General features: G+C 36.5%; 3 protein-coding genes across 3 annotated transcripts; 2 read left to right on the forward strand and 1 right to left on the reverse strand.

Moving 5' to 3' along the window:
• Positions 1 to 3,285: 3,285 nt before the first annotated feature.
• Positions 3,286 to 7,248, forward strand: LOC131930569 (phospholipase A2; the record flags this gene model as incomplete). The annotated part of the gene is given in 4 exon segments (XM_059287108.1): positions 3,286 to 3,348; positions 3,673 to 3,844; positions 6,475 to 6,578; positions 6,852 to 7,248. Coding segments are annotated over 4 exon segments (485 nt in total), but the record flags the coding sequence as incomplete, so codon positions are not given.
• Positions 7,249 to 7,656: 408 nt separating this feature from the next.
• LOC131930568 (flap endonuclease 1) lies at positions 7,657 to 14,223 on the reverse strand. Its single transcript, XM_059287107.1, has 14 exons — positions 14,177 to 14,223; positions 13,913 to 14,013; positions 12,907 to 13,009; positions 12,671 to 12,773; positions 12,464 to 12,527; positions 11,973 to 12,082; positions 10,592 to 10,728; positions 10,396 to 10,462; positions 9,804 to 9,935; positions 9,593 to 9,625; positions 9,445 to 9,498; positions 9,230 to 9,294; positions 9,028 to 9,145; positions 7,657 to 7,752 (listed from the first exon to the last, which is right to left on the reverse strand). Exons 2-14 carry the CDS (start codon positions 13,992 to 13,994, stop codon positions 7,690 to 7,692), a joined length of 1,131 nt encoding a protein of 376 aa, XP_059143090.1. The 5' UTR covers positions 13,995 to 14,013; positions 14,177 to 14,223; the 3' UTR covers positions 7,657 to 7,689.
• Positions 14,224 to 16,410: 2,187 nt separating this feature from the next.
• LOC131930566 (putative ATP-dependent RNA helicase DDX27) lies at positions 16,411 to 26,249 on the forward strand. Its single transcript, XM_059287104.1, has 21 exons — positions 16,411 to 16,579; positions 17,899 to 17,979; positions 18,194 to 18,298; positions 19,412 to 19,499; positions 19,771 to 19,832; positions 20,031 to 20,123; positions 20,373 to 20,478; positions 20,598 to 20,771; positions 20,889 to 21,039; positions 21,566 to 21,665; positions 22,167 to 22,308; positions 23,154 to 23,290; positions 23,614 to 23,712; positions 23,913 to 23,995; positions 24,076 to 24,170; positions 24,257 to 24,457; positions 24,985 to 25,049; positions 25,205 to 25,319; positions 25,860 to 25,962; positions 26,045 to 26,116; positions 26,198 to 26,249. Exons 1-21 carry the CDS (start codon positions 16,481 to 16,483, stop codon positions 26,202 to 26,204), a joined length of 2,178 nt encoding a protein of 725 aa, XP_059143087.1. The 5' UTR covers positions 16,411 to 16,480; the 3' UTR covers positions 26,205 to 26,249.
• Positions 26,250 to 26,316: the final 67 nt, after the last annotated feature.

Genomic DNA, 26,316 nt, shown 5'->3' on the forward strand with positions numbered 1-26,316 from the left:
ACTCTCTGGTCTGTTGTATAGACATGACTCTCTGGTCAGTTGTATAGACATGACTCTCTGGTCAGTTGTATAGACATGACTCTCTGGTCAGTTGTATAGACATGACTCTCTGGTCAGTTGTATAGACATGACTCTCTGGTCAGTTGTATAGACATGACTCTCTGGTCAGTTGTATAGACATGACTCTCTGGTCAGTTGTATAGACATGACTCTCTGGTCAGTTGTATAGACATGACTCTCTGGTCAGTTGTATAGACATGACTCTCTGGTCAGTTGTATAGACATGACTCTCTGGTCAGTTGTATAGACATGACTCTCTGGTCAGTTGTATAGACATGACTCTCTGGTCAGTTGTATAGACATGACTCTCTGGTCAGTTGTATAGACATGACTCTCTGGTCAGTTGTATAGACATGACTCTCTGGTCAGTTGTATAGACATGACTCTCTGGTCAGTTGTATAGACATGACTCTCTGGTCAGTTGTATAGACATGACTCTCTGGTCAGTTGTATAGACATGACTCTCTGGTCAGTTGTATAGACATGACTCTCTGGTCAGTTGTATAGACATGACTCTCTGGTCAGTTGTATAGACATGACTCTCTGGTCAGTTGTATAGACATGACTCTCTGGTCAGTTGTATAGACATGACTCTCTGGTCAGTTGTATAGACATGACTCTCTGGTCAGTTGTATAGACATGACTCTCTGGTCAGTTGTATAGACATGACTCTCTGGTCAGTTGTATAGACATGACTCTCTGGTCAGTTGTATAGACATGACTCTCTGGTCAGTTGTATAGACATGACTCTCTGGTCAGTTGTATAGACATGACTCTCTGGTCAGTTGTATAGACATGACTCTCTGGTCAGTTGTATAGACATGACTCTCTGGTCAGTTGTATAGACATGACTCTCTGGTCAGTTGTATAGACATGACTCTCTGGTCAGTTGTATAGACATGACTCTCTGGTCAGTTGTATAGACATGACTCTCTGGTCAGTTGTATAGACATGACTCTCTGGTCAGTTGTATAGACATGACTCTCTGGTCAGTTGTATAGACATGACTCTCTGGTCAGTTGTATAGACATGACTCTCTGGTCAGTTGTATAGACATGACTCTCTGGTCAGTTGTATAGACATGACTCTCTGGTCAGTTGTATAGACATGACTCTCTGGTCAGTTGTATAGACATGACTCTCTGGTCAGTTGTATAGACATGACTCTCTGGTCAGTTGTATAGACATGACTCTGGTCAGTTGTATAGACATGACTCTGGTCAGTTGTATAGACGTGTTTTGTATGAGACTGACTTGTGGTTGAATGCAAATTCTGAGACACATCTATTTCCCCCCCCCCCCCCCCCTCCCCCCTTGAAAAGATGTTTACCATCTAACTTCAATAATTTTTTAGAAAATTTTAGAAGATTTTTTAAATTAAATTTCTGTAACAAGAATGTTAAGAGAACGAACGAGAAAGCCTTCTGCGCTAAGGTGCAGCAGTAGCATCCGTCCCCTTAAATCTACGAGTTTAATTAGTCCAGTGGATCTACCAGTTTAATTAGTCCAGTGAATCTCGAGTTTAATTAGTCCAGTGAATTTATTTAATATGAATCGGTGTAATTAGTTAAAATGGTAATAATGTTGTAATGTCAATCGGTTTTTCAAGACTTTAACAATAACATTACAAGTTGTATCCAATATTAGTCCCGTAAGGGAAATTGCTAGACAACTTAGCATGTTTTGATTTCTCTGTTAAGATAATTGATTTCTCGGTGATTAAATATTTCTTGATGAAATTTCATTTAAAATCCTAACGGCAGGAAGTTAACAGAAACGTGACGTCATAATCAGAGGCGTAGCTAGGGGAGGGCGGGTGGGGCGGCCGCCCCGGGCGCCGACCCAGATGGGGCGCCAAAATGGGTAGGACCAGCATGAATAACTATATATAGCCTGTATATAAATGGAAGGGGGGGGGCGAAAAATTGATAGTTCGCCCCGGGCGCCGGAATGTGACGCTACGCCTCTGGTCATAATGTGTCATGGAACCTCTGGCAAAGCAAACGTCAACTTTTTACTTTCTCGTATATACTAAGTACAGAGAAAGTATTGTAATCGTGCAAAAAAAAATCGAGATTTTTTCAAATCTCGACGTTTTACACCTCACTGATACGGAAAAACATAATTTTGCAATCTTGTCCGTATGTCTGTCTGTCTGTGTGTAAACACGATTACTTGAGTACCGTTACAGCTAGGTTGATGAAATTTCATATATAAGTATTTTATCAAAATCGTAGATCCGTATCAACTTTTGAGCGATTTCCGATAACCGGAAGTGGTACTTTTCCTACTTTGAATTTTTCAAAAGCCTATTACTTGAGTACTATTTCAGATAGATAAATGAAATTTCACATGTAAGTAAAAGATCTAATTCTCTACCTTCTGTCTAATTTTGAGTAATTTCCGTTGAACGGAAGTACTAATTTACGCTATTCCCGATTTCTCAAAAACGCATGTAAATTTATAAAGTACTAATAATATTCCGCACTATTATGCACATTTTGTTTTGGCGTTCGCTTGGTACGCAATTCTTTTTTCTATGAGATTCTATTCTATTTTTAAAAGTTTAAGTAATTAAAAATCATGTCTACATTCCAAGCAGTGTTTCTTCCAGACTTTTTTCTCCGGGGGGGGGGGGGGCACTTGAAATCTTCGGGGGGGGCGGTAAACTTTCTTCGGGGGTAGGGCGGACACTGTTAAAAGTATATATTTTCTATATAAATTATATAAATTTCATTTCGTTCGGGGGGGGGGGGGGGCGGTAAAAATTTGCCCCCCCCCCCCCCCCCGAAGAGATGCCTGGAAGAAACTCTGATTCCAAGTTATATAAGAATATTCGAGAAAGTTTAGGGGAGATCACTCCCGGTTTATTCTTCTAAAAGGCTGTCAAACAAGGATCTTTACTCAATACAAATAGCCGTTAGATGCGAAATGTTAATTAGTAATGATATTAATACAGGTGTTAATTACAAAGAAAGGTGCCTATTAACAAAAATATTAACTAATAAAATGAAAATAAAAACAATATCATATGCTCGCTGAATACAAAGGAGAAAACTTGAACTGGCTTTGGTAAATATCACTTTCTAAACTAAACGTGTGTGGCATGCGTAAGATTTCTAGAAGTTTCTGCTCTTTAGCCCTCCATTTTAACGGCGTGATAACCGTTCTTAATTAACACGTGCAAATCAATTAACACCTCAATAATCATTGAGCTCTGTTTCAGCACATGACCCAGATAAAATGGCGGTTACAAGTGGACATGTTTTATTGCTGCTGTTAGCTGCAGGTAGGCACACGTCTGCTACAAACGGTCTCTCTTGTTTCAGTTGTTGGGTGTGTGTGGGGGGGGGGGGGGTGCCCTTAAATGTCGTCAGGCATAGGCATGTCATATGTGCTAAATAGAGGTGGGTGGGTAGTGGTGGTTGACAATTACAACACACAACACTTTTTAGCTGGATTTGTGGGGAAGGTGTAGATAGAGGTGGGGGAGGTGTAGATAGAGGTGGGGGAACTTTCTAACGACTTTTGGTGAGAGCGCCTTTTAAAACCGAACTGCAAAACATCGCACCGGGTTAGGTGAACTCAAGCGTTTTCTATGTCTTGGCCACAGGCATTCGCTGCAGTTTTGGTGACGTCACCCATCACATTGAGAAGAGGAACGCCATTCAGTTGTGTTACGTCATATGGAAACACACGGGGCGGAGCTGTCTCAAGTACAACAAGTATGGCTGCTTTTGTGGGCTCAGGAGTGCTGGGCACATCCCGGTCGATGAGGCTGACAGGTACATATCTTACCCAGTGTTTCTTCCAGACTTTTTTTCTCCGGGGGGGGGGGGGGCGGACACTGTTAAAAGTACATATTTTCTATGTAAATTTCACTTCGTTCGGGGGGGGGGGGGGGTGTTCCCTCCAAGAGATGCCTGGAAGAAACTGATCTAACCTATGGTATAAAGCTAAAATGGATTCTGTGGCTCTTTATGTATGTATGTGACAACGGACGGACCCTTGGCATTAGAGACATATAGTAAAAAACTCGACTTGATCGCCATAGTGTAATATTCTTACAGCGTTTATTATCTAAATGAATGATAATAAAATAATGTGGATGGTTTTGTAAAACAAGTTTCATTTTCCAAACTCAACATTTTAATTAATGTCATGAAAATATATCATCCTTCACAAAAAAAATTAAAGTTTATATTTAAAATAATTCACTTTGTTCCTTTATTGCCAATTACATCCCTTGACATATCACACACAAAAATTACTTCCCTTTAACAAAACGGAGAGGAAAAATACTTTTCATTAGTTTGTTTTAGTGTTAGAAAAAAAATTATATAATAAGCATGGATGGATGAAGTGCAATGTGGTATGTAAAACACGGATATTTTAAATACAGCCTTTTATTTATTTTATACACTGAACGTACTGTTTTGTTTACTAATTATTATTATTAATCAATAACAGTTTAGAATCCGCTCCTAAACTGAATGTCGTCTATGTTTACTTCTATTTTTCGGTTTGCGGACAAGCTAGGGGTATTATAGTCGTTTACTAAATTGAATCAGGCACGTCTGCCGAGCCCCAGCAGGGTTCGATTTGGTGCCCCGGGCCTTCCCGTGAGCACTATGCAGACATGCCTACCGTCCCGCCAAAATCGGAACCGTCCCGCTTTTTCACCTAAAAAAGTCATTTGTTCCGTCATTCCGAAATTGACTCAGTTATTTCCGATTTTTTTTGAAAATTTTTTTTTTTAAAAATTCATAAAAAACGTTTTAATAACAAGCTTTTATGTAATGATGCACTAAAAAGTAGAAAATAAATTATAGACTACTATTTAAATAACTATAAAGAAAAGCGTGGGTCACTTTAGTATCTATTGGATACCTTTACTAATGTTAAGGAAGACACCCACGCTTTTCTGTATAGTTATTTAAATAGTAGTCTATAATTTATTTTCTACTTTTTAGTGCATCATTACATAAAAGCTTGTTATTAAAACGTTTTTTATGAATTTTTTTTTTCAGTACTTTACATGTTTTATCTACAATAGAGTTACATGACTAAAAACCATTGCGCGCCTACTGAATATCACGTTCAGTAGGCGCGCAATGGTTTTTGAACGCAGCCATTACGTGGTCGTGATGGCGCAGCTATTGATGACGCGTGTGGTGTGGTTGGCTAGACATGCCTACTAATTCGGTCCAAATTTTAATTAATTCATAAAAAATCAATTAGGCATCCAATTAAGTCAAATTTAGTTTCAGATTGCATTGTCTTCATGTCTTGACCCACGTGCCAACTGTGAATCGTGTCGGTCAAGTAGAACTGTCCGAATTTTCACTCCTGCGTTTCCGTCTAGACTGACGACAGACTGTCGACAGAGGAAGTGAGTTAAATAAAAGCTTGTAACAAAAGTAATAAAGTAAATTGAAAAAAAATCAGGAAAATGCGATTATCTCCCTTTGGCATATGTTTCTATTTCCTAGTTTACTTACAATATTTACCAGTAATACCAGTATCATCTAATACTAGATTTAGATCTAGTTAGTAGTATTTCTACTACTACTAGATCTACTAGAAAATACTGAAATAGTGAATACTGATCTATCTTGTAAGTTCAACTTAACTAGTAACTACTATTATGAAGAACTTAGTAAGAAGTAACTAGGAGTTTTACTAGGTAGATCAAGGGTCTTTGCTCGTAACTTAAATATTACATATGATGAAGCCTTCAACATTTGTTATTCATATAGCATAGAACATAGCCAGACATAAATAATCAAATAAATAATGTTATGTCAAAGCTATGATTGTTATTCGGGGGGGGGGGGGGGTTACTGGTTTATTTATTTTTTAAAATGTAAGCTGACATTAAGCAGTATTTAAATGTATCCTAGTTATATAGGACTAGAAGCCTACCAATGTCATTAAAATAATTTTTAATTAATATTTTTTATTTTTTGACTTAGTAAAGTTGCGTCCGCGCGTATGTTCCTCTTTTTGGCTTCAAATTCCTCTTTTTAGGCATAACTGTTCCTACTTTTGGCATGTCTGACTATGGCGCATACGTTCGTTTTAAACAGTGCGAAAGACTATGGATAAGAAGGGTCATTACAGTTCTTAACTAAATCGAATCCAGGGCGTCTTCCGGCACTCACACATGGGGCTATTTTGAGCCCCGGGCCTTTCCGTTCGTTTTAAACCGTGCGAATGACTATGATTGGGTATTATAGTCATTTACTAAGTTGAATCTGGTTCCGCCGGCGCCCCGAACTGTGAGCACAGTGCGTTTATGTGTGCATTTTAAGTAATTGTACGGAAGTGACCCCCCCCCCAGTTACGACCGACTTCTCTAAAGCCCCCCCCCCCGTTATGACCGACTTCTCTAAAGCCGTACCTGTGTCCCCAGATGCTGCCAGGGGCATGACCAATGCTTCAAGCAAACAGGCTGTCACTGGCTGCCGTTTGTAGCGTACGCCATCAATTGTTCTGGCAACTCTTGCACCTGCACCAGTAAGTCACGTTACACGTCCCAGTTCAGTAAGTCACGTTACACTTCCCAGTTCAGTAAGTCACGCTACACGTCCCAGTTCAGTAAGTCACGCTACACGTCCCAGTTCAGTAAGTCACGTTACACTTCCCAGTTAAGTCACGTCCCAGTTTTGTCCCAATTGAAAACACATGGGCGCAGTTTGTTTTTTCCATCTAGCATAGTTAACAACTAAATTGCGTTTAAGGCCAATTAGAGCTTAACGAAAATTAAAATAGAAACTTTTGACTCGACAGACTCTGACAAGAACTCGTGCCGCTACAAATCCTGTTTGTGTGACGTCCAGCTGGGAGAGTGCCTCAAGGGAGCGAACTACAACAAACAGTACAAGAACTTCCCCACCAGACACTGCACGGGCAGGGGATTGGTTGAGTGGCCATGAACTTGCAGCTCTACATCAGCAGAAGGGAGCCAGGCCAAACAAAACTCCCAACAAATATCACTGGACGACCAGAACACAGGTGTATGATTCGGGTTATCATATGGGGTTCTACAAGACAGTAGAATGGTAAGGACATCCTAAACATCAAATATGAAAACAATCAAACTTGTTTTCTGTGCAATGATTATAATCATATAAAACAATCAGCATCAAATTGAAGAACGCAAAGGTAAACTATTTTACAAGAGTTATGTATTGAATTAAAATGAATGTCTTATGTATTTACAGTAGAACATTGTACAAGCTTCAAATAAACACGACTGACTTTACAGTAGAACATTGCACTGTAAAAGTTTTAAATCAACATGATCTTTCTACTTGTGTTATCATACTTAAAAGTTAAAATTTGTTTTATTTGTAAACAATGGCAGCAAGCTTAAACAACTTTGTGTACAGTTTAGTGGTGTCAAACTTTGTGTACAGTTTAGTGATGTCAAACTTTGTGTACAGTTAAGTGGTGTCAAACAAGAGTACATATGTAAAATAAATGCAAAGACCAGTTTCTACATACAGTAGCAGAAAAATTCATTAAAAAAGTGCAAAAGCACATGTTCCCTGGGTACCAACTTTTGTCAATTCTCATAATGGCCTACAATTTAGCGAACTCTATGGCTGTGTATTGCTGCAAGTGGCTATTTAGCTTTTTTAAAGTTAGGTTTGCCTTTCTTCTTTTGTGATCCTTTTGGCTCTTCAGCCTGAAAGAAAGAAATGGGATGGAAAATACATCAAAATAAATGAGTCAGATGGACACAAGTTTACTAAGGCAACTGTTACTAACAAATTAACCAGTGTTGACAGAAATGTTAGTTCATGGACAAGCATGAAGTTTACCTTTCTCTATATGTAGTGTTTACCTTTCTCTATATATAGTGACAAGGCAAGCATGAAGTTTACCTTTCTCTATATGTAGTGACAAGTTTACCTTTCTCTATATATAGTGACAAGGCAAGCGTGAAGTTTACCTTTCTCTATATATAGTGACAAGGCAAGTGTGAAGTTTACCTTTCTCTATAAATAGTGACAAGGCAAGCGTGAAGTTTACCTTTCTCTATATATAGTGACAAGGCAAGCGTGAAGTTTACCTTTCTCTATATATAGTGACAAGGCAAGTGTGAAGTTTACCTTTCTCTATAAATAGTGACAAGGCAAGCGTGAAGTTTACCTTTCTCTATATATAGTGACAAGGCAAGCGTGAAGTTTACCTTTCTCTATATGTAGTGACAAGACAAGCGTGAAGTTTACCTTTCTCTATATGTAGTGACAAGTTTACCTTTCCCTATATGTAGTGACAAGTTTACCTTTCCCTATATGTAGTGACAAGACAAGCGTGAAGTTTACCTTTCTCTATATGTAGTGACAAGACAAGCGTGAAGTTTACCTTTCTCTATATGTAGTGACAAGTTTACCTTTCCCTATATGTAGTGACAAGTTTACCTTTCCCTATATGTAGTGACAAGTTTACCTTTCCCTATATGTAGTGACAAGGCAAGCATGAAGTTTACCTTTCTCTATATGTAGTGACAAGTTTACCTTTCTCTATAAATAGTGACAAGGCAAGCGTGAAGTTTACCTTTCTCTATAAATAGTGACAAGGCAAGCGTGAAGTTTACCTTTCTCTATAAATAGTGACAAGGCAAGCGTGAAGTTTACCTTTCTCTATAAATAGTGACAAGGCAAGTGTGAAGTTTACCTTTCTCTATATATAGTGACAAGGCAAGCGTGAAGTTTACCTTTCTCTATATATAGTGACAAGGCAAGCGTGAAGTTTACCTTTCTCTATATATAGTGACAAGGCAAGCGTGAAGTTTACCTTTCTCTTGGTGGTTTTAGATGTAGTGACAACAGAGAAGAAGGAAGTTTACCTTTCCCTATATGTAGTGACAAGTTTACCTTTCCCTATATGTAGTGACAAGGCAAGCGTGAAGTTTACCTTTCCCTATATATAGTGACAAGGCAAGCGTGAAGTTTACCTTTCTCTTGGTGGTTTTAGATGTAGTGACAACAGAGAAGAAGGAATCCATGCGGCCCTGTGTTGTCCCTTGCCTCGCTTTCAAGAGTTTTTTGGCTCCATTTCTGATTCTCTCTTCACTGAAACCAAAAATAAATGTAATGTTATAATTGAGAAAATAAATCAAATTTAGGAACACGAACATTTTGGAAAAAAAAACTCACTTAAAGCTTTTTTGCTTGACCATAAACTCTACAAGCCCTTCCTCATCTGGATCACTCCATTTTAACTGCAAAAAAATGTTTGAGTCGAAACAAGAAAAAACAAAGAAAAATATTTGCATCTCAACAAGCAGTTACAAAACAAACAAAATATATGTTACAAAAAAAAAAGAACCTACAAAAAAAAAAAAAAAAATTATTAATGAAACAAAACATACCTCCAGTTGATCAGGATCAGCTACTTCTGGTTGTTGAAATAATTTACGTGCTTCCTAAGGTAAAAATGGGTAGAAATTTAATAATTTCAACAATAAATTCATAAAAAATTATTTTCTTGCTTATGTCAGCTTTAATAAATGTTCTTACTTTGTACATCCAATCTTCAGGTATGGTATACTTCTGAAATTTAAAAGAAAGTCAGAACTACAATGCTAAATATAAAACACCAGAACTTCTTAGTCTAAAACCTTTTTTTTTATAAAACACTACAATAAATACTACATTAGTAAATCTATATCTGTAATACAGACACTTCACAACACTGGCACGTCAGTTTCATTCTGGGCAAACAGCTTACCTTTTTGTCAAGGTGTTTAATTATTTCTTCAATATTTCTATGCTGTTTAATCAACTCAATAGCTCGTTTAGGTCCAATGCCTCTGATTGAATCACAGTAGTCACATCCAAGCAGAATGCACAGGTCAATGAACTAAAGATTCAAACAACTCAATGAGCAAACAATTCTAACAAGTCAAGAAACTAACGATTCAAACAACTCAATGAGCAAACAATTCTAACATATCGATAAACTAAAAGACAAATTATATATTTTGTAAAATTTATAAGCAAGCGACTTTTGTCCAAACAAATGAAGTGCTAAAGTAAAATATCTGAGTACCAATACAGGAGGCTATAGAGGACAAACACAGCAGGCAATAGAGGACAAATATAGCAGGCAATAGAGGACAAACACAGCAGGCAATAGAGGACAAACACAGCAGGCAATAGAGGACAAACACAGCAGGCTATAGAGGACAAACACAGCAGGCAATACAAGACAAACACAGCAGGCAATAGAGGACAAACACAGCAGGCAATAGAGGACAAACACAGCAGGCAATAGAGGACAAACACATCAGACAAGATTGGAAAGGATTTACTATACTGACCTCATCTTGAGTGAGATTCAATTCTTCCAAAATCTTGTTCAGTTGATATTCTTTGATTGGTAATTTCCTACAGAAATGCAAGTTTCTAATTAGCCAAGGTGTAAGACCCCCACCCCTGTCAGGTAACAGAACACACAGAAATAAATATGTAAAAAAAAGAGGCTTCCTGTAAATCTCTATGTGAAAGACTACACACCTTGCTTCACTGAAAGTCAAATGACGCAGAACAACAGTGGACCCAAAGGTCAGCGAGTCCATGTCTTCTGTGCCAGTCGCAAACACTTTTCCAGCCTTGACCAGCGCTGCACACTGCGCTTCAGCCTCGCACGGAGCCTGCAAAAATTAGCTTTCTCATGTCTAAATTTGTGTATTTTACTAAGTCTAATGTAAGATAATTCAGACATGCCCACCTCTGTCAGCCTAGATTAGGAACAGTCATGCCTAAAAAGAGGAATTTGAAGCCAAAAAGAGGAACATATGCGCGGACGCCACTTTCTTAACTCAAAAATAAAAATAAGTAATTAAAAATTAGTCTAATGACATTAGTAGGCTTCTAGTCATATATAACTAGTCTCTAGGCTACATTTAAATACTGCTTAATGTCAGCTTACATTTTTAAAAAAAGTTAACCAGTAACCTGAGATTTCCCCCCTCCCCCCCATAAAACCATAGCTATGACATGACATTTATGGATTAGATTATTCCTACCTTGCTATATTCTAGGCCAATCTAGGCTATATGAACAACAAATGCTGAAGGCATCGTGTGTAATATAAAATATAAGTTAAGAGCTATGACCTTGATCTACCTAGTAAAAGTCCTAGTTACTTCTTACTAAGTTCTTCATAATAGTTAGTTGTAAAAGTTACTAGATCTAGGTCTAGTTACAACTTACAAGCAAGATAGATCAGTAATTCTATGTATATAACTATATAGACCTATTATCTAGATCTAGAAATTAGCTTGTTTGTCAAGATTTTATTGTATTATTCTCCCTCCATATTATTTAAGGCATAATTTAAATCAACAATTCAATTGCAAATACTAAAAACAATCTAGTATTAGAGAGCACTTGTAAATATTGTAAGTAAACAAGGAAATGAAAACAGGCGCCAAAGGGAGATAATCCTTTCCCCTGCCTTTTTTCAATTTGATTTTGTTACTTATCTTTGTTAATTAAAAAAAAAAAAACGGAACAAACTTCTGTTTTTTTTTGGACCAAAACAGGGACACACTTTTTGGCAGAACAGGACACACTTTTTGTAAAAAAAAAAAGCGGAACAATTCTGCTTTTGGCGGGAGTGTAGGCATGTCTGATAATTCAATCTAAATATAAGTGTAAACTTTCAAAATAATTCATTCATACACCATGACACCCTACACCAACAACTGTAGCACCACCCCACACCATCAACTGTAGCACCACCCTACACCAACAACTGTAGCACCACCCCACACCATCAACTATAGGACCACACCACACCATCAACTGTAGCACCACCCTACACCAACAATTGTAGCACCACCCCACACCAACAACTGTAGCACCACCCTACACCAACAACTGTAGGACCAACCTCCACGTAAGGAATGCCCATCAGGTGCAACAACTTTTTACATTCATCGTTGTGTTCCCTTGTGACTTTCACCAATCGACGACTGAATTTATCTACATTTTCTTCATCTCCTGCCAAAAATAAAGCAAATTAAATCAGTACATAAACATAATATAAGTACATAAACATAATATAAGTACATAAACATAATATAAGTACATAAACATAATATAAGTACATAAACATAATATAAGTACATAAACATAATATAAGTACATAAACATAATATAAGTACATAAACTCAACAAAATTGAATCTTTTAAGTCAGCCCGACATGCACGAAGTATTTTAAAGAAAAAATACAAGTATGGTTACATCTATTTATTTATAATATAGAGAAATTAATTATAACAATCAGCAGACAGATAAGCAATTAAAACCAGTCAAAAAATCAACTGCCAGGACTGATGAGAATAAAGGGAACCTGTTTCAATGCTGCACTGAACACCCACCTGCTTCTTCTGCCCTTTCCAACTCCTTTTGGACCTCATCTCGCTTTTCTTTTCTTTTGGCAAGCTATTAATAGAGAAATGTCAATTGAATATTAATGTGCTGAATATTGGCTCCAATTAACAACCTTCAATAAATAGAATTGAAAAGATGAAAAAGCTAATGATTGAAATGTTTAAAATGATTGTCTAAAAGTCTGAATGGCTCACCTCCCCTGATTTCATGTCTGGTGGTTTACCATCAAAAACATAAACAGGTTTGATGCCATTCTCCACCATCCGTATAGTTCTGTAGAACATACCCATCAAGTGACTGGAATATAAGTTTTAAAAGCTGAATTTCTTAAGTCTATTGTGGAATAACACACTCGACAAAAACATAAGATAATGAGAGGCAGTAAAACACATTTCAACACACAGGACAACCAGGTACAGCAGGTAAGAACCTTGTGGTTTCTCCCTCCTCATTGGTTAGCTGTGATCCGTCTTGTCTGACTGCGATGAGAAACTGGTATATGCTCATGGATGCGTCAATTGCCACCTTCCTTCCTATATTGAGAAAAATGTTTTATGCTATATCATGAATAATGTTGAACATTTGAACTAAATATAAAAAATGTATTCCCTTGATGAATGGATGTGTAGCATAACTGAAATTTTGTGTGTGTTGAATTTGTAATATAGTACTAATAGTTATTAAATCACTTTTGTATAACTTATAGATCGAGCAGAGGGGATGTGTTAATTATACCATTTACCAGTGTCCAATAGTACCAAAAAGGGGTGGTAGATATACTGGTAGTCAACTAAATACTTATATGACTTACTTAACTTACTAATATTATAACCATGATCATATTATAGCACTACCCCTTATTACATTAAACGTGAAATGGTAAAATGGGTGACATAATTTGTGAAACATTTTTCATATGTTTTTTTGTCTTACATGTATTGTAATTTATTAAAAAATATTTTTGTAGATCAAGATCGACCCATAAGCGCTGCTATTTTAAAAGTCTTATCTTGAATGTCTCAAACTAGTGTGATGCAAAAAAATTTATTTGAACAATAGGCCTACATATTACTATTGACATTACATAAACAAATTTTTTAAATGTTTGAATAAATTAACCTAAAACAATAAAATGTCAATAAGACAATAATTTATAATAGGGCCTATTCATATTCTTAATCCAACCACCACGCCAAACCAGTAGGGGGGGGGTGCAAATCGAAAGTTTGAGGGGGGGTGCAAATCAAAATCTTGAGGGGAGGTGTAAATCGAAAAGTTTGTCCCCGGGCGCCGGGAAGGGTCGCTACGCCTCTGCGCCAAACCAACGCAGTACTGTGAATTTGATTGCTTTAGGCTTTATTTATTAGTTTAGTAAATGAGTTTAGTTATAACAATCTAGATCTACTAGATCTAGAATCTAAAAGTAGAGAACCTACCGAAGAAATTCTTTATTTCATTTTCTTTCATTGAAGACGGTGCATAATCTCCCAGCAGTTTGGTTAGGCCGGTAATTCCCATGTCAGAATGAATAGGCCTACTAAGTAGAAAAATTAATAAGCCTAATATTTATTAAGTTGTTAATAATTAGATCTAGATCTATTACTGAATGATCATTAAATAGAATAACCAATCTAATTATCTATGACTTAGATCACTTTCGAGACAATTATGCCACTACTCAACAGCTAAACAAATGAAACCTCAAAGAAACGAAAGTACTCTAATGGTGTCCGCGCCAACTTTTAATATCCAAATTTTGTTTCGACTTATATTATAGAAATTATTCTCTTATTATTATTAAGTACGTAGACTATATTTCATTATTATTAATATCTTTTATCTCTTTTTGATTTGTAATTTATAAAAAAAAAAGTTTATAATAAACTATCAGGATTTTAAATGGACTAAGCAGGGACTAGATCTAGAGGCACGAAAAAACTCTTTGTTTAGCAGTTTGGTCGCCCAAATGCAGCTCACTACTATTAACACCCCTAACACAACAGTAACATGTGTAAGAGATATCGTGCGTGACCAACGCCAATACTATTTGAAAGTAGCTTGCCTTATACCACCATTCTCATTGTTTACTTTAGGCCTACACTAAATCTAGTATCGGGTCATCCATTTTGAACGTAACGTTTTAGTAGGGTTTCATCAACGCGTTACCAATTGTGTATTTTTAGAGGTGAAATACCTTGTTTTCTACAACTGAATTCTTTCTTTGAAGACAACATTGGCTCTTTATTTATCGAACCTGTGTTTAATGTTTCGTCCATAGTAGTTCACACGTCACAGAGCTTGCTGTATGAAACTTGAAAGCCTTGGGTGTACGCTAATGACGCTCCGTAATACTGATGTTAGGGGCGTCGCGGGGTGCTTTTGGAAACACCGATTACGTTACCGCGGGGGGACAGGGTTCGACCCCTGGTTTTGGTTTAATTATAAAATGTAGTAGCTCCCCGTGACCTTATTCATAATACAGACGGCTTAGTGCTCTCAGGGGCAGAAGCCGCATCTGTTGCATTTTGAGAATTGAATCAAGTTGTATCCCTGAACCCCTATCCAGGACGCTCAATCAAAGGACCCCGTGTGCTCAGGTAGCTAAGGGGAAACTCGGGGCGCCCCATCGTACTTTACTGCCGGGGCGCCGACTGAAGCGTCTGGTTCGACCGCCTATGTGTCAAGGGCGTCAGTCGAGTCACCAATTACAATACAGTGGGTTCCGTTTAATCGTTGAATGTACTGTAAAGTGCTATTTAAAACGAATGTAGTGGCATAGTACACATACGGGCGTTGCGTGTCACCCGACCGCAATGGTGCCAGTTGACTGTTAACCCTGCATGAACCCCAATCAACGGACCCCGGATGTACTCAGGTAGGCGCAGGGAAACTTTGGGCGCCCAACCGTACTCTGCTGCCGGAGTGCCGATTTTATCCTCCGTACCTCATAGTGCTCATGAGGGAGTGTACAGGGTCACACTACCGCCGGGGCGTCGGCTGATGCGCCTGTTGAGTTTGACTTCTATATTAAGTAGTACTCCTGCTCCACTTCCAGAACGTCCAATCTACTGACACCAAGTGCTATGATAGTTGCTGGGAATCTCGGGGCGCCCAATCGTACTTTACTGCCGGCCGCTGCTCTTCGAAAACATTAATGAATGGCAGAAACGTTCTCCTTAGTCAGAGATTCTTCCTGGCATCTCTTTGGTGTGTGTGTGTGGGGGGGGGGGTGATTTCTCGGTTAGTTGATGCATATAAATCTACGGGTGCCGGATTCCACAAAAGTGTCAGAGTTCAAGTTATAGCTTAACATTACATGACATTACCACAATCCCACACAAGCATGTTTTTTTTGTCTGTAATTTTTAAAGGTGTCAGTCAAGCGCCGTCTAGCTAACACCTTTATTTATGGGCTTATTCCCTCAATGGTTTGCCCGAGAATACCCGTGAGTTTATTAATACGGGTTGGACTGCAGCGATTTGAAAATATTTTCTACAGCAGAAAAGAAAGTTGATTTCCATTTCCTTTTTAACATTATTTTTACAAAACAAATATTTAAAGTGCCAATATAAAGTCTTAACGTTTCAAAGAGGAAAAAATGCCTCAATGTTATTTGTGCTTACGGTAGCTAAGCCGCTGAGTTTAGGTATACAACATACCATAAAGGGTATTATGACGTTCGCACCGAGAGGGCACTAGAATAAAATGTTTTTTTAAGGGGGGGGGCAGATTAAATTTTTCCGGGGGGCGGACACTGGTTAAAAATTATATGAATTATATTTCCTTCGAGTGGGGGTGTAGACATAATTCGGTTGGGCGAATGGACATTTAAAAAAAAACCGAGCTAATTAACGTGTGTATAAAAAAAAAAAACACGATTTGTTGAATTTATTATTATTTATTATAAGGTGAAACATTAGATCGAAGTGCAAAGAGGAATAACTCTAATATCCAACATTAAGCTTATGGCAGCCCGCATGAAAAAGTCACTACTAATACTAAGATGTCGATTTTTCTTAAAGATCTAGGGCTTATAAAAACAATAGAAGATACAGATAATGTACCAGACAGTGGAGATAGTTCAGACGATGGGGATGGAATGGTAAATTATTTTCTTTTAAGGCCTACATAAAACGTAATTTGTTTTATTTTTATTATTATTATTAGTAAATTTTAGTTCTGAATCTGAACACATGCCATGATGTGTGAGCACCAGTTCAAACCACCAGTGGCACCAGGACTCAATCCGATTGAGTCAGTTGTGAATGGTCTCCAATGGTTTACTAAATATTGAAAAAAATTGTGGGTAATCTCACTATATATATCAGATATATAGATCTATATATAGGCCTAGTGACCTAGTGTTGTTATTTTTACACTTACACTGACTTACAGAAACTGAGAAATGTAATGTAGGCATTTTGATGAAAATCTTAATTTTTTTTTTAGAAAAAATGACCTCTGACCTGCTGATTTCAGCCTGCTTTTCTTTTTGGATTTGCTTCCATAGCCTTTATCCAACCAAGAACAAACTACAATGCAGCCGTTGTTTGATTTTGGAGTTGTTTCTCCTAGAAGAGTGGCTGTCCCCAGCTAACGAGCCTCATCTGCCCAAGGGTTCGAACTCGAGACTGCAGCCATGAGCTTTACCGACTTGACCACAATGGCTCGAACACACAATACAGATAGTTTTGTCAGAAGAAAAAGGCTGAAAAGGAAAATAGATCCCATTGCGCAGCTATAATAAAAGAATAATTTCATTAATTTGAGACCTTTGCGCAGCTATTAATAGCATTTGAGTGGAACCAATTGCGCATCTATTAAAGTCATTGCATTTTGTGTCTTCTGTCGCCTTGTGTCAGCCAGAAGAGGGCTGGGGAAGAAGCTTCTTCAGAGTAGTCGCTTCATTATTATTAGGCCTACATTATTATAAACCATAATACTTAAAGTTTATCAATGCTACAAATTAAAAAAAAAACACCACCTACATTTACAAACTCCAAAATGTTACAACTTTCGACAAGTAAATCAAAATATGGGGATAATAGAATCTTCTTTAAAAAGGGGTGTTAGGTTACTGGTAGTTTACTAAAATACACACATGGCTTGCTAGTGTCAATGGTAGCCCAATCCTTAACCTTGGCCCTACCATACGCCTAACCCTAATTTCTAACCATAAAACTAGTCGAGATTACAATACTACTACCAACCTTAAACACCTATTTTTAGAAGTCTATTATCATTATCTAAAATCATTCAAAATATTTCTTAGAACATTTTTGTGACTATTTTTTTTTTCCTTTGTGACCTTTTTCCTAGCAAAAACTGACTTTTTGTGTGACTTTTTAGCTCACCTTTTATTTGGCGCTTTTTTTTATTTTTAAAACATAACTCCTTTAAGCAGTGCATTTGTTTTGCTAGGTATCAAAGAAACAGAAGAAGAAAATGAAAAAAACCCAGAACTTGTTTAATTCTTCATTTTCATTTGTGGATGGAGACACAGTGAGTAACAATCCTGCTTGTATTAGTTTTTGTACCTGATATTGATCAGTACCATTTTAAAAATAATAACTTGCCATGAACTGTTGGATAGAAAAAACTAATCACTTTTTTATTATTCACAATAAAATCAAGCACTTAAAAATATTCATCCTTAAACTCAACCCAGCCACAACTGCAAAGGTACCAAATTATAAAATTTCTATTTTCTCTTCAGTTACCAGTGTCTAAGACCACTAGCATTTGGAATCTGAAGCCAAAAGGGATGTCAAATATATCCAGTTTAGATGACAAAATTAAAAAAGTTCGCAGGGAAAAGCTGGTAATTGTTTTTGTGTTAAAAGGAAAAAAACAATACATTTTCATATATTACTTAGTACTGGACTTTGACTAAGTTGATTTTTACAATAGTTCATCAGCTTAGTAAGATAGAAATTTTAGGTCAGGCTAATTTATGCCATACAATAACTGCAGCGAATTAAAACTATAAATATTTTCAAGTTGTAAGCTCTATGTTCTTGTTTAAAATGTGTGTTATATTCAACATACTTTTGTTTAAATTTGATATATTCTTGTTTAAAAAGTGACATGTATTTTTTTTTGTATTCATGTGTAAAATGTGGTGTATATATGGTGTGCTGTGTTCATGTGTAATATGTGGTGTATATATGGTGTGCTGTGTTCATGTGTAATATGTGGTGTAAATATGGTTTGCTGTGTTCATGTGTAATATGTGGTGTATATATGATATATGGTGTGCTGTGTTCATGTGTAAAATATGGTGTAAATATGGTGTGCTGTGTTCATGTGTAAAATATGGTGTAAATATGGTTTGCTGTGTTAATGTGTAATATGTGGTGTATATATGGTGTGCTGTGTTCATGTGTAATATGTGGTGTAAATATGGTTTGCTGTGTTCATGTGTAATATGTGGTGTATATATGGTGTGCTGTGTTCATGTGTAATATGTGGTGTATATATGGTGTGCTGTGTTCATGTGTAATATGTGGTGTATATATGATATATGGTGTGCTGTGTTCATGTGTAAAATATGGTGTAAATATGGTGTGCTGTGTTCATGTGTAAAATATGGTGTAAATATGGTTTGCTGTGTTCATGTGTAATATGTGGTGTATATATGGTGTGCTGTGTTCATGTGTAATATGTGGTGTAAATATGGTTTGCTGTGTTCATGTGTAATATGTGGTGTATATATGGTGTGCTGTGTTCATGTGTAATATGTGGTGTATATATGGTGTGCTGTGTTCATGTGTAATATGTGGTGTATATATGATATATGGTGTGCTGTGTTCATGTGTAATATGTGGTGTAAATATGGTTTGCTGTGTTCATGTGTAATATGTGGTGTAAATATGGTGTGCTGTGTTAATGTGTAATATGTGGTGTAAATATGGCATTCTGTGCATTGATTTAGAAACAAAATGGCAAGAGCCCTGAGGAAGAAGATGAGATGAGTATGGAAGAAGACATAGATTCTTCAGATGAGGAGGATATAAAGATGGGTTAGTGATGTATTTATGTACCTTTGTAGTTTTAAATGCGGCTATTTGAGCACGATTAAAGTATATGATGTTGTCTGTTAAACAACAGCTGTCTATGGTGTGTGGTGTGAACTAGCAAATGTGTAGCTGTTGAAGATTTTTATTCATCGATTGACATGCATAGAGACATAATGGTGTGAAGTTGTTATAAAAATAAAAGTTGGGTTGGCAGCCCTGAATAGTCATTAAAAAAAGACAATCAAATTCTCAACTATTACCTCATGTTATACAGATACAATAAAGACTAAAGACAAGAAAAGAAAAAGGTCAAAGAAAGGGGAAGTGGAAGAAGAAGTTTGTATTTTGTTTTCAAGTTTTTCACAAATCTCATTTGCACAATTCTATTGCTATTAATCAATGTTTTTTTAGTTGTTGTTTAACAATTTTAAAACCACAAAAGTAGTTAGATTTAATTTTAAAAAAATACATTTTATATTTGTAATTTTACAGAACTAAAAATTTTTCATGCTTCTTGACTTACCACCATTTCAGGAATTGGCAAAAGTTCAGTTTTCAGAGAGTATAGACACATATGACGAGAAACTAAGCTTTCAGGAAATGAACTTATCTCGACCATTGTTAAAAGTGAGTCTGTCATAGATTTTTTAGAACAATATCGGTATATTTTATACTACTTTTAGGTCTTGTCATAAATTAATGGTAGAATAATATCTAAAAATTTTTTACTCTACTTTTAGAGGCTGTCATAAATGTATTGTATAATGCCACATAGCTTTAGTGTGCAGATATGACAAACAAAAGTAATTTTTTGTGAATGTGTGGACATATGTAAAAAGTAATAGTCTGTCAGCTAAAGCCAGGATCTGATTCCAGGGTCTCTCTGCCTTAAACTTCTTGAAGCCAACACCCATTCAAGCAGCTTGTATCCCTGTGGCTCTCCTGGGGAGAGATATTTGTGCCTGTGCAGTCACCGGTTCAGGTAATTAATTTAATTCCTGCTGCCTGTTGAAGTTTACTTTGAAAACAAATTTTCTTTTTAATATAGTACAGTTATCACTAGTTGATGAAAGCATAATCCTTTGAAAACCATGTCATCAGGTAAAACCATTGCCTTTATGCTGCCCATACTTGAAAGATTGATGTACAGACCTAAGGCCACAGCAACAACTCGGGTCCTCATTCTTGTTCCCACTAGAGAGCTGGCAGTGCAGGTCCACACAGTTGCTAGGCAACTGGCTCAGCACGCTAACATTGACATTTGTTTGGCTGCTGGTATGTTCACTTAGGTTTGAAAGCTCAGTCTGTTTTAAAACGTGGTTTACATTTGAAAGCTCAGTCTTTTTTAAAACGTGGTTTAGATTTAAAAGCTCAGTCTATGCTATAAAACAGGTGGTTTGGACTTGAAAGCACAAGAGGCAATGCTGCGACTGGGACCAGATATCGTCATAGCAACACCTGGTAGATTGATTGACCACCTGCACAACAGTATGAATTTTACTCTCAACAACATTGAAATTTTGGTTCTTGATGAAGCTGATAGGTGAGCAAAGATTTCTTTCATTTAGTTCTTGATGAAGCTGATAGGTGAGCAAAGATTTCTTTCATTTAGCTCTTGATGAAGCTGATAGGTGAGCAAAGATTTCTTTCATTTAGCAATAGCAAACAAAGGACTCTGCATATATGTAACAGAAACAAAAAGTTACAGTTACAGTCTTATCTTATTTTTATAAAAAAACATGGTTACTCTTTTGAACCTGGCTGTTCATGGGCAGATGAAGTAGAGTTCACCTGTTTCTGTGATCTCAGCACATGAAAGAATAATGTGGTCTGCACTATGCCACCTTTCCTCCCCCTAACAGGAGTCAGGGACTCCAGGAGTCAGGGACTCCTACAGACACAGGGTCCAAACTTAGGTTACCAGTCTTGAGACTCCTACAGACACAGGGTCCAAACTTAGGTTACCAGTCTTGATCTCTACTTTACAACCACACCAACCCATTACAAATGATACAAAAATAATATAAAATATTTGTTCATCAAATGACTTTAAATTTTTAAATCTTTAGAATGTTAGATGAATATTTTGCTGAGCAAATGAATGAAATTATACGTTTGTGTGCAAGACAAAGACAGACGATGTTGTTCTCAGCAACCATGACTGAGACGGTGAGTACTTTAATTAACTTGTGCTCATCATTTGCTGGGCCAAAAGCATCAGAACTCATTCTCATGTACACGTTTTATGACATTTCCCCACTCATGTACATGTTTGTTTACATTTCCCCAGTCATGTACACATGTTTGTTTACAATCCCCAGCTCATGTACAGATTAGTTTTCATTTCCCTACACATCTACAAGTATTTGATGACATTTCCCCACCCATGTACACATGTTTGATGACATTTCCCCACTCATGTACACATGTTTGATGACATTTCCCCACCCATGTACACATGTTTGATGACATTTCCCCACCCATGTACACATGTTTGATGACATTTCCCCACTCATGTACACATGTTTGATGACATTTCCCCACTCATGTACACATATTTGATGACATTTCCCCACCCATGTACACGTTTGATGACATTTCCCCATTCATGTACATATGTTTGATGACATTTCCCCACCCATGTACACATGTTTGATAACATTTCCCAAGGTTCAAGAGCTGGTATCTGTCTCCCTGAAAGATCCTGTCAAGGTGTTTGTTAACCAAAGTACCGATGTTGCTCTTGGTCTGCACCAAGAATTTGTTAGGATTAGACCCAACAGAGAAGGAGACAGAGAGGCAATTGTTGCTGGTAAGTTTTAGGAGAGAGAGGCGATGGAGGGGGCAGACTTGATCGGGTTCCATCATTATTGTTGACATGGGTAAAAATCATGTTTTTTTCAATTTCTGCTATTCATCAAAGAAGCCTTAAAAAATGAAAAATAAAACTTAAGCCTGAAAGAACTCAGAAATTTAGTAACATTGATTGGCCATGTATTAATTTGTACTAAAAAATTTGCTGATAATAATATACTACAACTAATACTTTATTAATTTCCATGGACTCGTTATGCTGTTTGTTTACATTTTGAGTGACAAATCAGAAAACCCCAAATTGATTTTGGCTTTATTTATTACTTAGTTTAGTTACCGATAATACTAAAAACACCAAATACTTTAAATCTTTAGTAAAGTCAGACAAAAACCTAATGATAGGATTTATAACCACATTTATTTTAATAATGGGCCCGATTTGATTGCCATTTGAGACAATTCATTGTTGCTAGTAAGTTTTAGGAAAAAGGGAGAAAATAATTGCTGCTAACATTTGTTAAGCTCTTGTGAAATTATAAAATATTTTCATTGTATTGAACAAAGAATGAAAGTGAATTTAATGAAGTTGAGCTTTCAGTAAAACAACAGTTATTTATTATATATTTAAAATATTTAAAAAAATGTTTTGGTGAACTTTTCTTTAACAAAAAAACAGCTGAGTCTGCACCGTGAGGAAACTAGTGGAGTTAACATCTCATGCCTTTTCAATTTGAAAGTTGATGCAAAATATGTAACTCTCCACGTTTAAATTACTTACTAAATTTTAGTAGATGCAGTCATAATTTATTATAGTGTAAGTAAAGTCTTTATCTTTTTTTTCAGCGTTGGTATCCCGTAATTTTTGTGACCGCTGCATTGTGTTTATTCAGACCAAGGTTCAGGCACATAGAATGCACATCCTGCTAGGCCTTCTGGGTATCAATGTTGGAGAATTACATGGAAATTTATCCCAGGCTCAGGTCAGTGTTTTTTGATACATGTCAGCTAGTGGTCAGTGTTTGTTGACACATGTCAGCTAGTGGTCAGTGTTTGTTGATACATGTCAGCTAGTGGTCAGTGTTTGTTGATACATGTCAGCTAGTGGTCAGTGTTTGTTGATACATGTCAGCTAGTGATCAGTGTTTGTTGACACATGCCAGCTAGTGGCCAGTGTCTATGACAAGTCAGTTATTGGTCAGCATCTATGACACGTCAGCTAGTGGTCAGTATGTAAACTAAAATGTAAACTTTATTTTCCTTAAATACATACAAATGTTGAATGTGAATTTTTTTGTTTCCTTAGAGATTAGACACTTTGAAGAAGTTTAAAGAAGGCTTGATTGATGTATTACTGGCTACAGATCTGGCATCCAGAGGTCTAGACATTGAAGGTGTCAAGACAGTAAGTTAACATTAGGGTATTGAGACAATTACATTAGGGTGTTGAGACATTTAACAATAGGGTATTGGGACATTTAACAGTAAGGTATTGAGACAGTTATAACAATAGGGTACTGAGACAGTTAAGAATAGGGTATTGAGACAGTTAAGAATAGGGTATTGAGATGCCAAATACAATGTTGATTTAATTTTTGTTACCAGGTGATCAACTTCACGATGCCCAGCACACTGAAGCACTACATCCACAGGGTTGGTAGAACAGCCAGAGCTGGCAAGAGTGGCAGGTAAACAGAGCTTGGCTTGTCAAACACATCATTGCCTTAAAAATGTTCTAAAATATATTGTAGCTGAATACCTTTTTCAGATCTGTGACTTTGGTAGGAGAGAAGGAAAGAAAAGTCTTAAAAGAGGTTGTAAAGGAAGCGAAAACTCCACTGAAAACAAGAATCATCCCACAAGGTATCACCCATTGTATTCACATCCAACTTACCTAGATAAAACCTCCAAGTAAAGGAATGACATCAAGTGTGCATCATCTCTTTCAGATGTTATTACCAAGTACAGAGACAAAATTGCCAGCATTGAAGAGGATATCAAGACAATACAGCTGCAGCAAAAAGAAGAAAGTCACCTCCGTTCTGTAGAAAACAAAATGCAAAAGGCTCACAACATGCTAGACAAGAAAGAGGATCAGGAGAGACCTAGAAGCTGGTTCCAAAGTTATAAGGAGCGAAAAGTTGAGAAAGGTAATAAACATTTGTTTAATAGTTCATTTTAGATCAGTCAATTTTTATTAACTGTAACAGAGCAAGGATTTAAATATGTTATTGGAACAGTTTGGACGGTAGTGTACAACTACTAACCCAAAAGTTTGGATGGTAGTGTACAACTACTAACCCAAAAGTTTGGACGGTAGTGTACAACTACTAACCCAAAAGCCTGGAGTTCAGAATTCAGGTTAGAGTCTGTAGGAAATCCTTGAGCCTACAGACATGACTCCAGTTAGGAAAAGCAAAGGCTGCTGGACACAGAACTGACCAACTGTACCTCTATACAGAAACTGATTAACTCAACTTCATTTTAAAACCTGGTCATGACATAACTCACAGCAGGATTAGTGGTCAGGACACTAGTACATAGAATACTGAACTCATCACTTTAAACAAAAGCCACTTCATGTGCAGTGGGAGGTGAATATTACCTTCCAGCAAGGCAATACTTTTTGTTTTGCTGCGCTTGTGTATGTTTACAAAACAGAGACTTTTTATTTCAGCTAAATTACGTTTATCTGAAAAGGATACTAAAGCAGAGAAAAAGAAAACCAGAAAAAAGTTAACGGTAATATTTGTTACTAGAATCATTTAAACATTTTCTTTAAAAAAAGCACTTGTTTTATTTTATTTCTTAACCATTTAAACAATAAGTTTTAAAATGTATTAATAAAATTATTATCAGTTAGCTCATACAATTTTTGCTGATTACTTTTTTAACAGGCAGAAGATCGTGTTAATTTTGAGCTGACTAAAGCACAGTTGTTAAGTATCAGAGCTACCAAGAAATCAATGAAGGCGAAACCCCTTGGAGCATTTTCAGAAGAAAGTCCTAAAGGTATTTTACTGTGGCTCAATATGACTTTTTATTTTTTTATAATGGGTGATTGAGGATACTATTTAGTTTGTAAACAGGGGTGTCACTTTTCTGAATTTTAGCCTATTTCTGAACTTTTCCTCTGTCACTTTTCCTTAAGGTATTTTTTAATAAGAGCAAAATTTTTAAAAAAATTCCATGCCTGTCCTCTTTACTGTTAATATTGCATGCATTGTTTGTTCAATTTATCTACCCTGTGCTGTTCATTCAATTTGTTTTTAAAACTGCTGGAATTAACTCTTTACTTTTGATTTAGACTTCTTTTAATGAGCTTCAAATTAATTAAGAAAATGTTTACATAAAAATTGATTTAGAAATAAGAGGGGAAAATTACATATAATCTATTACTCAGTACAAGAAAGAGCTGCAAAAATGTAGGAAGGTTGCAGCCAAATATTTCATAATTTTCACAGTGGTCTGGTCCCATCTGTGTGAAATGGCCTTGCAGTTGAAATTATCTTAAAAAATAAGTTCCTAAAAATTGTTACTCATTTTGCTAAGATTCTCGGAAACCCAAGAATAAAAGAAAGAAGCCACGCACGTCTGGATTTGAAGAAGAACTTGCAGACATTGGATCAAGTGCCGTTAAGAAATTCAGAGCAGGGTAATACATTTATAACTATTTTATATATGTGATAAGAATAACTACTTGGTTTAGTATTATCAATAAAATTATATTTTTTCAGACCTTCTTACAAGGAAAGAAAAGAAGCAATGGGTCCTTCAAAGAAAGGGCCAAAGTCTTTTGGTAGAAAAAAGTAAGTCACTTGTCTTGACAAGAATAGAATGTCAGGTTTACATAGTGTGGTAGATTTCTAACTTCAATTTTCTCTCTCCAGGAAATGAAAGACTGACCTTCACTTCTAAGTTAATAAAGTCATCAAATCTTAAGTGAATTTGTTTTTTTTTGCTTTTATAAAAAGAAAATTTTCTTACCAAATTAATTCTTGTTTTCATG

This window comes from Physella acuta, unplaced genomic scaffold (assembly GCF_028476545.2).
Source record: "Physella acuta isolate Inbredline_101_S28 unplaced genomic scaffold, ASM2847654v3 ptg001803l, whole genome shotgun sequence".
Lineage (NCBI taxonomy): Eukaryota > Metazoa > Mollusca > Gastropoda > Physidae > Physella > Physella acuta.